This window comes from Meriones unguiculatus, chromosome 3 (assembly GCF_030254825.1).
Source record: "Meriones unguiculatus strain TT.TT164.6M chromosome 3, Bangor_MerUng_6.1, whole genome shotgun sequence".
Lineage (NCBI taxonomy): Eukaryota > Metazoa > Chordata > Mammalia > Rodentia > Muridae > Meriones > Meriones unguiculatus.
Window position 1 is genome coordinate 133,776,513 of NC_083351.1, and position 12,290 is coordinate 133,788,802.

General features: G+C 45.5%; 1 protein-coding gene across 7 annotated transcripts in view; it reads right to left on the reverse strand.

Moving 5' to 3' along the window:
- The window catches only part of Ntrk2 (neurotrophic receptor tyrosine kinase 2), a 325,590-nt gene that overhangs the window by 288,848 nt on the left and 24,452 nt on the right, over positions 1–12,290 (reverse strand). For 6 of the 7 annotated variants that reach the window (XM_060380556.1, XM_060380558.1, XM_060380557.1 and 3 more), the window contains 2 exons: positions 4,254–4,328; positions 4,069–4,140 (listed from right to left, as the gene is read on the reverse strand). In XM_060380556.1, the coding sequence (XP_060236539.1) occupies positions 4,069–4,140; positions 4,254–4,328 (147 nt within the window). Of the gene's footprint in view, positions 1–4,068; positions 4,141–4,253; positions 4,329–9,501; positions 9,558–12,290 lie in introns of those variants that run through there. The other variant, XM_060380559.1, reaches the window with a different exon arrangement.

A 12,290-nucleotide genomic window follows, 5' to 3' on the forward strand; every position in this document is an offset into this window, starting at 1 on the left:
ACAGGTTCCTTGGGCCCAATTGTGTCTCTTACCTGGAAAGATAACTTCCTGAGGTCCCTGCCTCTCTTACGGTTCATGTAGACTATGAAAGAGTGTACACTTATCAGAGTCTATTTTTACTATCTTTGTTTCACCGAAAAGCTTATGTTTCACATGCTAATTGAAAGTCCACTTCTCAGCCTAGCAGAGATCCTGACGCTTTGAACATTAAAGTGGGGAACGTATAACAAAGTATCCATTATAACCTAATATGGGGGGGGGGAGGCTCTAAAACTGAAAAGCATCTTGAACATTTTGAGGTACATGGCAAACAAAATTTGGAATAGACAGAATTTAAACTGTCTTTCCGGGAAAGAAGACACCTGCTGACTGAAAGCACTTGGTGGGCCGATTGACATGTGACTTATGAGCAAGTAACCCCTTGAAGAGGACAGGGTGAAAACTGGGGAATAGAGTGTGTGCCAGGCTCTACTTTGAGCTCTCCAGAAACACAGCGTCTTTATATCTAAACAAACCAATGGAAAGATGCTCTGCCCATGGCGGGAGGGGTCAGGGGAGAGCAACCTTATGAATTTCCTGGTGTGTTCCAAATAGGCTTTTTTTTTTCCAGTCAGGTGGGTGGGCATTTGATTTGTAGCATGATCACTGGGATGGGAAACTCCCAGCCATCATTGATCCTGGCAGCTGAATTTGTTTACCACTTAAACTGAAAGTTCCTGAACCTCTGGACATTTTATTTTTGACAAGTAACAAAAGTGGAAAATGAAGAGCTACTTCCACAAAAAGAGCCAAGAACCCCGCCTGCAAGGGTCTCTGTGTCTCACTCTCATCCAGGAAAGCAGGTACCTAAGGTGGACGAGACAGGCCTAGTAGAATGGCAATCCTGGCCCTGCCCTGAACCTGAGACCAGCATGCTATGTCAGCTCAGTGACTTCTCAGACCTCTTCAGAGAGGGCCTGGGGCCCAGGAGCTGAAGCATGACCTAACAGTGTAAACTGGTGAATGGCTTGGAGCTCAAGAGTGGGTGTGTCCACCCAGTGGAAAGCCCCCAGGGAGATTTCCACCCACCTGCACCATTGACAGGGAGATGCCCTCGTGCCTTGTAAGCTTGTATCATTTCCCTTCACGCTAGGGCTTTGTGCTTGCCCACAGGAAATGGTATCCCACATGAAAATATAATCCACACAGAAGTTGTAAGGCAGGCCTACGTGGGTCTTTTCTTTTGGAACAGGAATTAAGAATGGTTTCCGTGGACACATCACAGCAGAAGCCTCTGCCTGTCTTTAAGGCTCAGACATGTTCCTACTCACCACAAACCCCAATCTTTCTAAAAAAGAAAAATATCTGTCCCCCCCCATAAATAAAAGTGGGGGGATGAGAACAGAGGAAGAGAGAGTGGAGTGAGTGGGGGGGGGATGAGAGGAGAGGAAGAGAGAAAAAGGCAGAGAGCAGGAGAGAGAGAGAAAGCAAAGGCAGGGAAGGAGACGCTTTCCCCATCAGCTCCGTGCTGCTGCCCTTTGGAGCAGCCCTCCTGTCTGCTCTGTGCTGCCCTCCCTGGAAGCAGCTGCTCTGTTGGGTTGCCAGCAGCATAGTGCAGCGTGGGGTTACGGGCCAAAGAACAAGATGAGTTTTATGAAGCATACTTAGGAATGGGGCCAAAAGCCAAAAAGGAGGAAGAAGGAAGAAAAAAAAATCAACAATCCTCTTACTGTTTGATTGTAAAACTTTGCTAAGAGCCTAATTAGCACCTCGGCAAAGCCCCTGGAAAACACAAATGCTGGCTTTTCTCACAGTCCCTGGGGGTTTAGGGGCTGGGCAGCAATTAAAGGCATACATTCGGAGACCAGTTCCTGATGGTCACTGTGTGAGGATAACACGGACCAGGCAAACTGAGGCAGAGGGGAGCCAGGGTTCCCCTCTGCGGTTAAACAGACCCATCTTTCCCACATTTCTGTATAGTTAAGGGAGCTAAGAGTGACCTTCAGGCCATCTCAGGGCTGTGGAGCGACAGCTTTGAGCACAGGTTTCTTCAGTTGCCACATGCACCTCACTGTGTTGATAACTGAGGTCAGTGCAGTTGGCTTTCAGGATATCCAGGCAAAACGAGCTGGTCCCTGGGGTCCTCGTCCCAAGTAGAGGCTGGGACAGAAGAGTGACTCCTTCTCCACGTCCCTACCATCCTCCAAGGCAGGCTACTGGATTCCCTCTTGTGCTGCAGCTAGGAAGAGCCTCCTTCACCTGGATGTGGATGTGCGATGCTCACTGGAATCTCGCCACTCTTCCTGATGGTCTGAATGCTTGCCTAATTTCATTGTGTGCTTGCCTAATTTCATTGTGTCATGTTACTTGACAATAGCTACACACATCAATAGAGTTTCTGAAGTGTGATCAATTATTGGCTCCTGATTGTAGCCTGGTGAAGAAACTATACAGAATAATCTATCCCTCTTGAGTGAGGCAGATACATGAAGCTAGAAAACCATTAAAATTGTTCTATTATACAGCAACACACACACAAAGTATATCAATAAAACTACAGTTAGCCATGGCCCACTGTTCTTATTGGAACATCACCCCCCCCAAGGAAACAGACAGCAAGCACACAATGCAACTGCTGAGCAATTTGGTTCTAGGGTTATCTGTAATGAAAATTCAAAAACTTATCTGTTGAGGTCATTAATTACTGCTAAGAGGTTGCTGTGGGACATTTTCCCATTCTTCTCCTGTCATGGTTGTGCCACTAAGAGCTACACACACATCAAGAGTGACCCAGCAAACCGACCCAGATGGGCTGTCAAGAAGTGTTTCAAGAAAATGTGTTTTAAAATGTGCCCAGAGTTTTATCCCGGATTTGCAGAATGTTTTATATCTTAGAAAGTGGCTTCATTATTCCTGTCACATATAAAATATGAACTCCTGATAATGACTTTATGAAATTAAGGTCTTCAGTAATATCAACACATCTCCACAGAGCATCCAGGCCGGCTGCTCCAAGACAATAAATTCTTTAATAACCGGCATGGAAATCAGCCGGGGAACTGTTTTCCCCAGGGAGGGAAAAGGGACAGATGTTTCAAGATGATGGTGGTGGCAGAAATTTTGTCTTCTTTATACTCCTGTCTTAAGAACGTGGTGAGGACTTAGCCGGCTGATTAAGCGCCACAGCTCCCTCAAACCAGAATTTTGCCTATGTACTGAGAGCATATGCCTCATTCTACACAAGTGAAATGTCTATGCAAGTGAGACCCTGCAGGTAAATGGCAAACTACGAAATGCTGAAGAGACCATTGTGAAGAGAATTTGATCAACAAGAACCAGGGAACAACAGAAGATTCCCACTGGAAACTCACGGTGTGAGGGAGTCTGAGTTTGGGGGCAGGGCCACGGACATTTCTATCTTTTGGGTTATCTGCTTAATAGAATATCTCAGGAAAGCCATAATTTATTGACTTGATGGTACCACTGAGGGGACTCAGAAGAAAGCCATGTACCTGCTGCATTTCCAGTTGAAGTTGGTAGCATGAGTTGGAAGAGAAGCATTCCTTACAAGTAAGAGCCATCTGACCCTTTAGCATATACAGTGATTGATTTTTCCCCCTATTTTTGTCAATTCACAGCACATGCTGTTGAGAAAATGAAGGTTCAAATAGTCCTATTATAAAGGGAAAAGCAATAGTAATTTTTATTTCCTTAAACCGTCCAAGTCAGCGTCTTGATTAGTTAGCTTGACGTCTTCCAAGGAGTGTGTCTCCATTCCAAAGAAAAGAACCCAGAACTCGGTACAAGGACAGCGTTTTCACATCAGAGTCCTTGCCGTTGGCCCAGCGCTCTGTCCAAGATGGAAATGGCCCAGAAATTCATGAAAGGGAATAAACAGGCTGTTCTAAGTCCCCTTCGAAGCCATTCAGAAATCAAACAGAATCAAAGTTAATGTTCCTACGCTGTTATCACAGCCATGCTAGCTTTTAAGAAGGAGGCTTAGAGTTGGCAGGGAAGGAAAATAAACAAGAGTGAGAAAACGTTGGGTAATCTGGGTCCTGGGAAGCAGACAGGCCAGGGTCTACTCACACGTGCCGCAGGTTGCCGTTCTTCAGAAACGCCTTGTAAGCCACAAATTTTAATCCGGAATCCACAATTGTCCTACAAAGAAACACACAGCGGCATTCACGTTAAAACAAACTAGCAGATGGCCTACCTGGCCACATCAGTGCACAAAGTCTCTCAGGTAATGTGCGTAAGCGATCAGTACTCACAGGTTTTTCAGCCCCACGTAAGCTTCCACGTCATCTTCATTGATGATTTCTAACCTTTTCTGATTTGCAATGAAACTGTAACAGAGAGAAATGGAATACAGGTGACTCAGAAGGCAGTGGGGAACAGGAGTGAGTGATGGGCGCCTTCCACACAGCCTTCCAGCCCTACCAAGCTGTGTAAGGAGCCCCTTCTGTGCACACCAGCTATATAATTCTCCTGTTATCAGTGGCTCTCCGGGCATTTCATGAAGTTAGTTTGAGCGTCTTCACCACTTCCTCAGCTATCCCTATCCCCAGTGAAGGTAACAGGGTTAAACTCTCTAGAATTCACCATCGATGGCCAGCTCATCAGATACCCCATCTTTCCTCGCTTCCCTGCCTAAAATCTTCCATTTTCTTCCCCTTTGAAAGGTGCCACCACTTTGTAAAGACAAAAATGTCCTGAAAGTACACCCACTACCACTCAAATGTGTGGAATGCCTGTGGTGACAGCCTGGGGAACTGTGAGAAAGGCCACTTGCTCTGCACACAGAAGACCTACTCACTTCCTCCTTTTTTCTCCCATCTCCCTCTCTTCTTCTTTTCTTGGCCAGCATCCTCCCCTTCTGCCTTTGTCAGCAACAGTTCCAGGATTTCCTTTGAAGAACCACATTCCACAAGCCCCAGGTGGCCTTAGTGAAGCCCAAACTCTCCTGCCCTGCCCCCAATGCTTCCAAGTGTAGGCGTTAACTCTAGCGACACAGAGCATATTTCCTTGGCCATTATGATTGGCTGACAGAGGTGCATGTGACCTCAGCAAGACCAGTGAAACAAGACTTAAGGCTATGGCTCCTGGGAGGGAGAAGTCAGGTCTTGCTCATTTTCTGGACTCACAGCTGAAGAATAAAACAAGCCTAGAGCTTCCAACAGGTGAATTCCCTGCCACAAGAAAGAGGCCGTCCAAGAATGACGACAACATGAAGAAGAAAGCTAAGGAGACATAAAAAGGGACAGCATCCTGAAAACACTACTTGGATGTCTGGACATAGCCCTCTCTGAAGTTAGATACTACTAACTGAGCTTGATCTGGAGGTCTGCCGTGTGCAATCAATAAAGTCTCCAGACATGTAGCTCTTAAAACTACCATCCTGCAGTTTTTGTACTCTGCTCTGTAAGACAGCTGTTTAAGTCCCATCTCTATGTAATTACGTCACAGTCGTAACTGTTTTTAAAATTCTTAATATGCACCACAACTCATAGGTCAGTTAGATGATGTACAGGTGATAGGTGAATGATTGATGGATGGATGGATGGATGTGTGGATGTGTAGGTGGATGCTGAGTTGATGGATGGGTACCCATGGATGGATGATGGACAGATAATCTATGTATATATATATATATACATACAGATGGATGGGTGGTGGATGAACGAGATAATGGACAATAGATGAATAAGGTACGTATTGATGTTTTATAAAGACTGGAAATGTATGTATGTCTATACAGACGGATGGATGGTGGACAGATGGATGATGGAAGGATAGACAGGCAGCAGTTGCAGTTACAAAGGTACTATGGGAGTCATGGTTGGGTGAATTTTCCTTTGTCATTTAAAAGAAAAACATTCAAACGTGTAACACTTTCATTAGTACACTAAAGCCAACATACAGCTAGCTGTTATGTCAACAATGAGTTAAGATGGAAATAAATATCTGGAGTAATGAGACATGGGGGCACACAGCATCTCTGGGTCTCTACCCAACAGGAGAAAGAAAACAACAAGAAGTATGGTAGGGACTTGGGCAAATTATGGCTGAGAAGGTGGCTCAGTGGGTAGGCAGCCTGCTGTGTGAGCAGGAGAAACACGTGAAAGCCAGGAGTGTGCACATGGAATCCTAATTCCAGGGCTATGGACATAAGCAAAACCATGGGCTCCAGGGCCAGCCACTCTGGCTGAAATGGCAAGCTCCAGGTTCAGTGAGGGACACTGTCTGAAAAAATAAGATAGAAAGCAATAGAGAAAGCTGAGACCTGGCCTCCACACAAGCACACAGAGATAAGTGTGCCCTCACACATATGTACAGATAGACTACAGACAATGCACACACTCATACACACACACACACACACACACACACAGATACTCACGTATGTTCATGTACAAGCTCACAAACACACTCACACACACAGATCCATAAAAATAATAGGGAAAGTAGAATCAGGGCACATTAAAATTGAAATTGAATGGCTGAGTATATAAACTACACGAAAACCAAAATTCTTTTAAAAGGAGCCACACAAACACTACATCAAAAACCTTATCTCCAAAACAGGAGGTCAGCAAAGTCTCCACCTCTCAGATTGCTAATGGAGCCAGCCCTCACAGCACACAAGAAGGAAGCCAGCCATCCCTCCCTCCTCCACCAGCCACAGAAGAAGGAAATATTTTAAGACTTGAACTGAATGCTCAATTTTTGACATCAAGTTTTTATAAAATGTTTCAAAATCATCACATTTTGGAGTTTTTCTTCTAAGAATTTCATTGCACTGACATTTTCAGGAAGACCACAGTGACCTCATTCCTCTCAGTGAGCTTACACTCAGACCCGGATTCCAGAGAGCTAAGTATTTTTAGCACTTTCTTTATGCCCCAGCAGCAGGAAAGGAAGAACCAGTGGATTCACCATTAAGGTATCAGGCAAGCCCACCTCCCAGTGCACAGTGCCTGCCTGTCATCCTTCTGGAACCCTCTACATTTTGCATTTCTTTCTATAGGGATCATGGCTGCATTCTCCCCAAAAAGACAAAACCACTTGCACAATCTAATCAACATCCACAGCAAAAACATTTATCATTGCTTCGACCTTTCTTTCAGTTGTTTGTGCCATTTTTAAATGTTTATTTCATTTTAACCCGATACTTAGATTATACATGACCTAGTTGTACTCAGCAACTATACTTGAACAATGAGCTAGCAAACAGAGGAAAGACAAGCAAGGGATGAGATGTTGTTGAGCTAAAAACAAAACAAAACAAACCCCCCACACAAGACTAAAGAGGCATTAGCTCTGCCAGGCATGGCAGTGCATGCCTTTAATCCCAGCACTCAGAAGAAGCAGGTGGATTGCTGTGAGTCTGAAGCCAGTCTGCTGTGCATAGTGAGTTCCAGAACGGCCAATGACACGCAGTGAGACCCTGTCCCATACAAAACGAACAAAACAAAACCAAGCAAAAACGCTGACTTGTTAGAAGTGTCAAATTTTTATTTTGTAAGTTTTTTTGGTTGCAAACCGTCAAGAAAAAAAGAGGGTAAATTATGTCAGAGACAGATGTGCATAAAGGAGTCATAAAGGGGTGAGCAGCTCTCAGCACGGTATGATTATTCTTGGATCTAAGATTAGATCGATTTTTCTGAAAGCCTCTTAAAGGCCATACAAAATTATAAAACTGGTGTTTGTGTGTGTGTGTGTGTGTGTGTGTGTGTGTGTGTGAGTGAAGAAAGGAATGCTGGACACATGGTTCTCCTGGTCAAAGAGACCATGTCCTGAGAGGACAGGAGGCCCCACCCCCAGCAGCTGAGTTCGAGAAATCTACAGCATAGCTCCTAGCTAGACCTCAGTCGGACCTCTAACCCTAAAAAATTCTGCTTAGGCCTGAGGTGGCTCAGCCGTTCAGAGTACTGGCTGCTCTTTCAGAGGACCCGGGCTAAGTTCCTAGCACCCAAACCGTGGCCTGCATCTAGTTCCAGAACATCTAGTGTTCTCTTCTGGCCTCCACAGGCACTGCACGCATGCGGTGCACAGAAATACATGCCGGCAAAACGCCCACACACCTGAAATAAAAATAGCTACATCTTTAAGAAAAGAAAATGGGAATTCTGCTCAGTTACCAGCAAGGGAGGAACCCTGAGTTCCTGAGAAGAAGTCAGGAAAGCCAACAGGCAGTCCACAGAAAGAACCTGAGGGGCCAGGAAGCCAAGATTCTGAACAGCCCCACTGGATTGACAAGGCACATAGCATCCAATGCTAAGGTCGCTGCTGCTGATGTGGGCATTCTTTCACACTGCGTCTAAGAATGTGACCTGGAACAGCCACTCTGAAGAGCATGGTGCCAGTATCCACAAAATGGCCCAGTGATTCACCCAAGAGAAGTTCTCACATAGAAACACGAGAGCACAGGTGCAGGGATGTCCACGTGGGCTTTTTTGGGTGCTTCCCTGGAATTCCAGCACTCAGAAGGAGAGGCAGGAGGGTTTCCAGTTCAAAACCACCCTGAGTTATATAGGGAGACTTTATCCAAAGAAGAGAAGGTGGAGTTTGGAACATTCATTGTCAAAAGCCAGAAAATATGCGCCCATAAAGATATCAAGAACTTTAAAAAGTAAAAGTACTGAATACATAATTGAACGGAATCAAGTATGCATACATACACATATATGCACTCATGCAATCTCCAAGCAAAGTTTTAAAAGCATCAAAATTATGTACCGATACATACACATGAAACAACTTACTTAAAAGCATGAGAATACACAAAATGGTACCACTAAAGTTTGCAGTGTGCGTGCAATGCGTAGGAAGCTGACTGCGGTGAAAGTTACCTTGGGGAAAAAGGAATGGCCTAGGATAAAGAAACAAACTGTTAAATGGCTTGTCTGGTTAAATTGAAATCCAATTTCTTTTTATACAGAGAAAGGATTTCAGAGATAAGAGACCAAGTGTCACAGCACCAATTTGTTTTGTTTTGGTTTTGAGACAAGGAATTTTTTTGGTGTAGCCTTGGCTATCCTGAACTTGTTTTGTAGACCAGGCTGGCCTTGAAGCTCTCAGTGACCCACCTGCCTCTGCCTCCCAAAGTGCTGGGATTACAGGCATGCGCCATCAAACTGGCTGCAGCATCGATTCTTCATCCTGGCCAGCAGAAGAAACTATCTTGTGATGCCCTTGTGAGTATTTTCACTTTATGAGGAGAAATGAAAAGGAGAGAGGGCTGGTGGGGAGGAGGAAGGAAGAAAGGGAGGAATGCAATCAAGAAGAGAAGGAGGAAGGAAGGAAGGAAAAAAAACAGGTGTAGAAAAGAGAACTAGAGACAGCCACATAGCAGAGACGGCTGCAGAAAGGCCTGCTGGGCCTTCCCCAGGCCTCGGTGCACAGATGCAACTGAGTTCAGGTTCCTAGATCTGCAGATGATCTCTTGCCAGGCAGAGCCCCAGAACCTCTCAGCAGAAACTGAAGGCTAACCTCTGGCACTGCTTCCTGGTGACTTACACCGAGGTATGGAAGGTTCTGGAGTCAGTCGTCTCCTCCGACAGCCCCCAGCATACCTCCTCAGAGGCCTTCATCCGTAGCTCCTGGGAAGTGCTTCCTCCAGAGCCCTGAGGGCTCTGCTTCAAAGTCCTCTCAAGGAGGCCTTCACTCCCAAGGAAGCAGTGGAAAAGGCCAAGAATTTGGCAGAGGACTGGGAACGCTTTCACCATGACAACCCTTGGCTCCTCTGACCCAGCCTTAGGATTCTAGAGAACTCTGGACCCAGGGCTTTTTGGCCCAAGGCCCCCTTTCCAGCAGCACTGCCTCACAGGAGGCCAGCACAACAGCTGCCCTGTGGAAACCTCGGATTCCTCCTGCTGTCATGCAGGTGGTGACACTGTCCCTTCAGGAGCCTTCCAGTCACTGCGAAAAGCTTGGATGATCAAAGGGTTAAAATGCAATACTCCGCTCCTTAGGACCCTCTCCCCTCCCCCACTGAAGTCACTTCAGTCTTGCTTCTTCCTTGAGCCCAAGTCTGGTTCGGGAACCTTGTACCTGGACCTTGTTCTTCCCACATTTTTCACACCTCCGCTACACCCGAGCTATGTTCTACTGCCCTGAAAACTGGATCTCATATCTCACCAAAACCTATTTGGAGATGATACGGGCCTGTGACGTTACATAGGTGGCAGGTGAGCAACACCCACCTTTCCTATCAGGGGCTTTGATTCCATCCCTCGGTGAGCATGCACAGCACTCCTGACAGGTGTAATTAATACTGAGAAAAGCACTCTTCTCGAACCAACAACTCTCTCTTTCTACTTCCCCATCGGACACCCCATGACTGACCTGTTAACTTGCCCAGTGCAGGGTGTCCTGTTGGTCACACATATGGCCATTCCCTGGCACAGAGTAAACATCCATTAAATGTCTGCTCTCAGATGCAGACAAACAAGACATCCTCTGCCTGGAGAAGCTAGACACAAATGCATGCCTAAGCCTAACTGAAGAGATTACAGGTAACAACTTCAATCACGGCAAAATAAAAAAAAAAATAAAAATTAAAAAAAAAAAAAACAGAGGGAGGGTGGTGGCAATTTCAAAAGAATAATCTAGTCAATTTGAAAGTGAATTCAGGGGCTGGAGAGACAGCACTCAGCAGTTTTAACAGTGCCTGCCCTCTCTGCAGAGGTCCTGGGTCGCGTTCCCAGCGCCTCTGTAATTACAACCATCTGTAAGTTCAGTTTCAGGCTGTCTTCTGATCTCTGCAGGCACCTGGTACACACGAGGTACACTTTTATACATGTAAGCAAAAATACTCATATTCATGGCATATACAAGGAACGCTCACTGACATACACGCAAGCAAAACACACATAAAGTAAGTAAATTTAATTAAAAAAAATTAAAGTGAAATTAGATTACTAACAGGCCAACAAACTCAAGTGTGCCTGCTTCGAGATAACAGATGCAGATTTACTGGCCACAGAATAAACAGTCTCGGAACCTGAGACTTGATGTGGGCTCTCGCCACTGTACTGAAAGAGGACAACAGGTGCTGTCCAGAGCACGGTGGTGGACAGTCCTCACTACCACAGTGATGGGCCACAGAGAAGGGTTCCCAGCAGGATGCAAGCACCTGCCTCAGGCAGAGAGTAGGAAGGGGCTGCAGAACAGACTGGAAAGGCATGTAGGTACATACATACACACGAGCACCCGGCAGCTTAGCTGGAGAAAGGCGCTGGGATCAAGCCCTTGAGAGCTGACAGACAACTCAAATACCGGTTTGTGGCATCACTGTGCTCTGTCCCCACTGCTCTCCAGTCTCAACTGGACATTCGAGGCCTTTACTAAGGCGTTTTCCTGAGGGTAAAGAATTTCCTCTCAGCCTAACAAAACAGTGGGGTTTTCTTTCTTTTCTTTTTTTTTCTTTTTTTTTTTTTTTTTTGAGAAATAAAGAAAGTGATACTCAGAAAACTTCGCAAGAATGGCTTTGCATTGAAGTCTTAGTGGAAAGGATGCTCCTCATATTTTGAGTGATTTCACACCTGCTCTCCAGTCCATCCAATAAGTCCCACTAGGAAATTTTCCTAGGCACAATGAGTGGGCCTCGTGCAGCTTTTCCTTTATAAACATTAGCTTAAAAAAATAGCACAACTTGAAAGTACTAATTCTTGATACCCAAGACTCCTGCCAACCCCACCTCCAGATACATAAACAATAGGTCAATGTTGGAACCCATGAGTTCCAACCCCTTTGCCTAAGACCACCCTGCATAGCAAGTATTTGCATCTTGGCTGGTAACAGTAGCAAAATTATGGCTATGAAGTAACAACAAAAATAATCCTATGGTTGGGGCTGACTACGGCGTGAGGAACTGTATTAAAGGGTCACAGCGTTAGGAAGGTTGGAGAGATATGACTTGAGGTAGGCTCAGTTCAGAGCTTTGAGGGCCTTGTCCCGTCCCCCATCCCCAACCAGCCTAGAGCCACAGACTGAGACACTTCCACCTGACAGAATTCTCTCTGCCATCAGTGTCTTTCATAGGACACGTAAGGGTTTCTCAACTCATATGCTTTGTTACATTTGTAATAAAACAGAGCTCAGTGACCGAGCTGGGAGTGAGGGTGTGGCTAGCACTGGGAGGGGGGATTAACAGAGGACTGTAAGAGAGTAAATAGAATGACAACATATTGTGTAATCGTAATTGTCAAATCTTTTTTTTTTTAAGAAGAAAATCTCAATGAATTAGGAAGAAAGAATTTCCCCTATGTCTTGGGTCCAATGCCAGAGAACTTCATTTCTCAGCA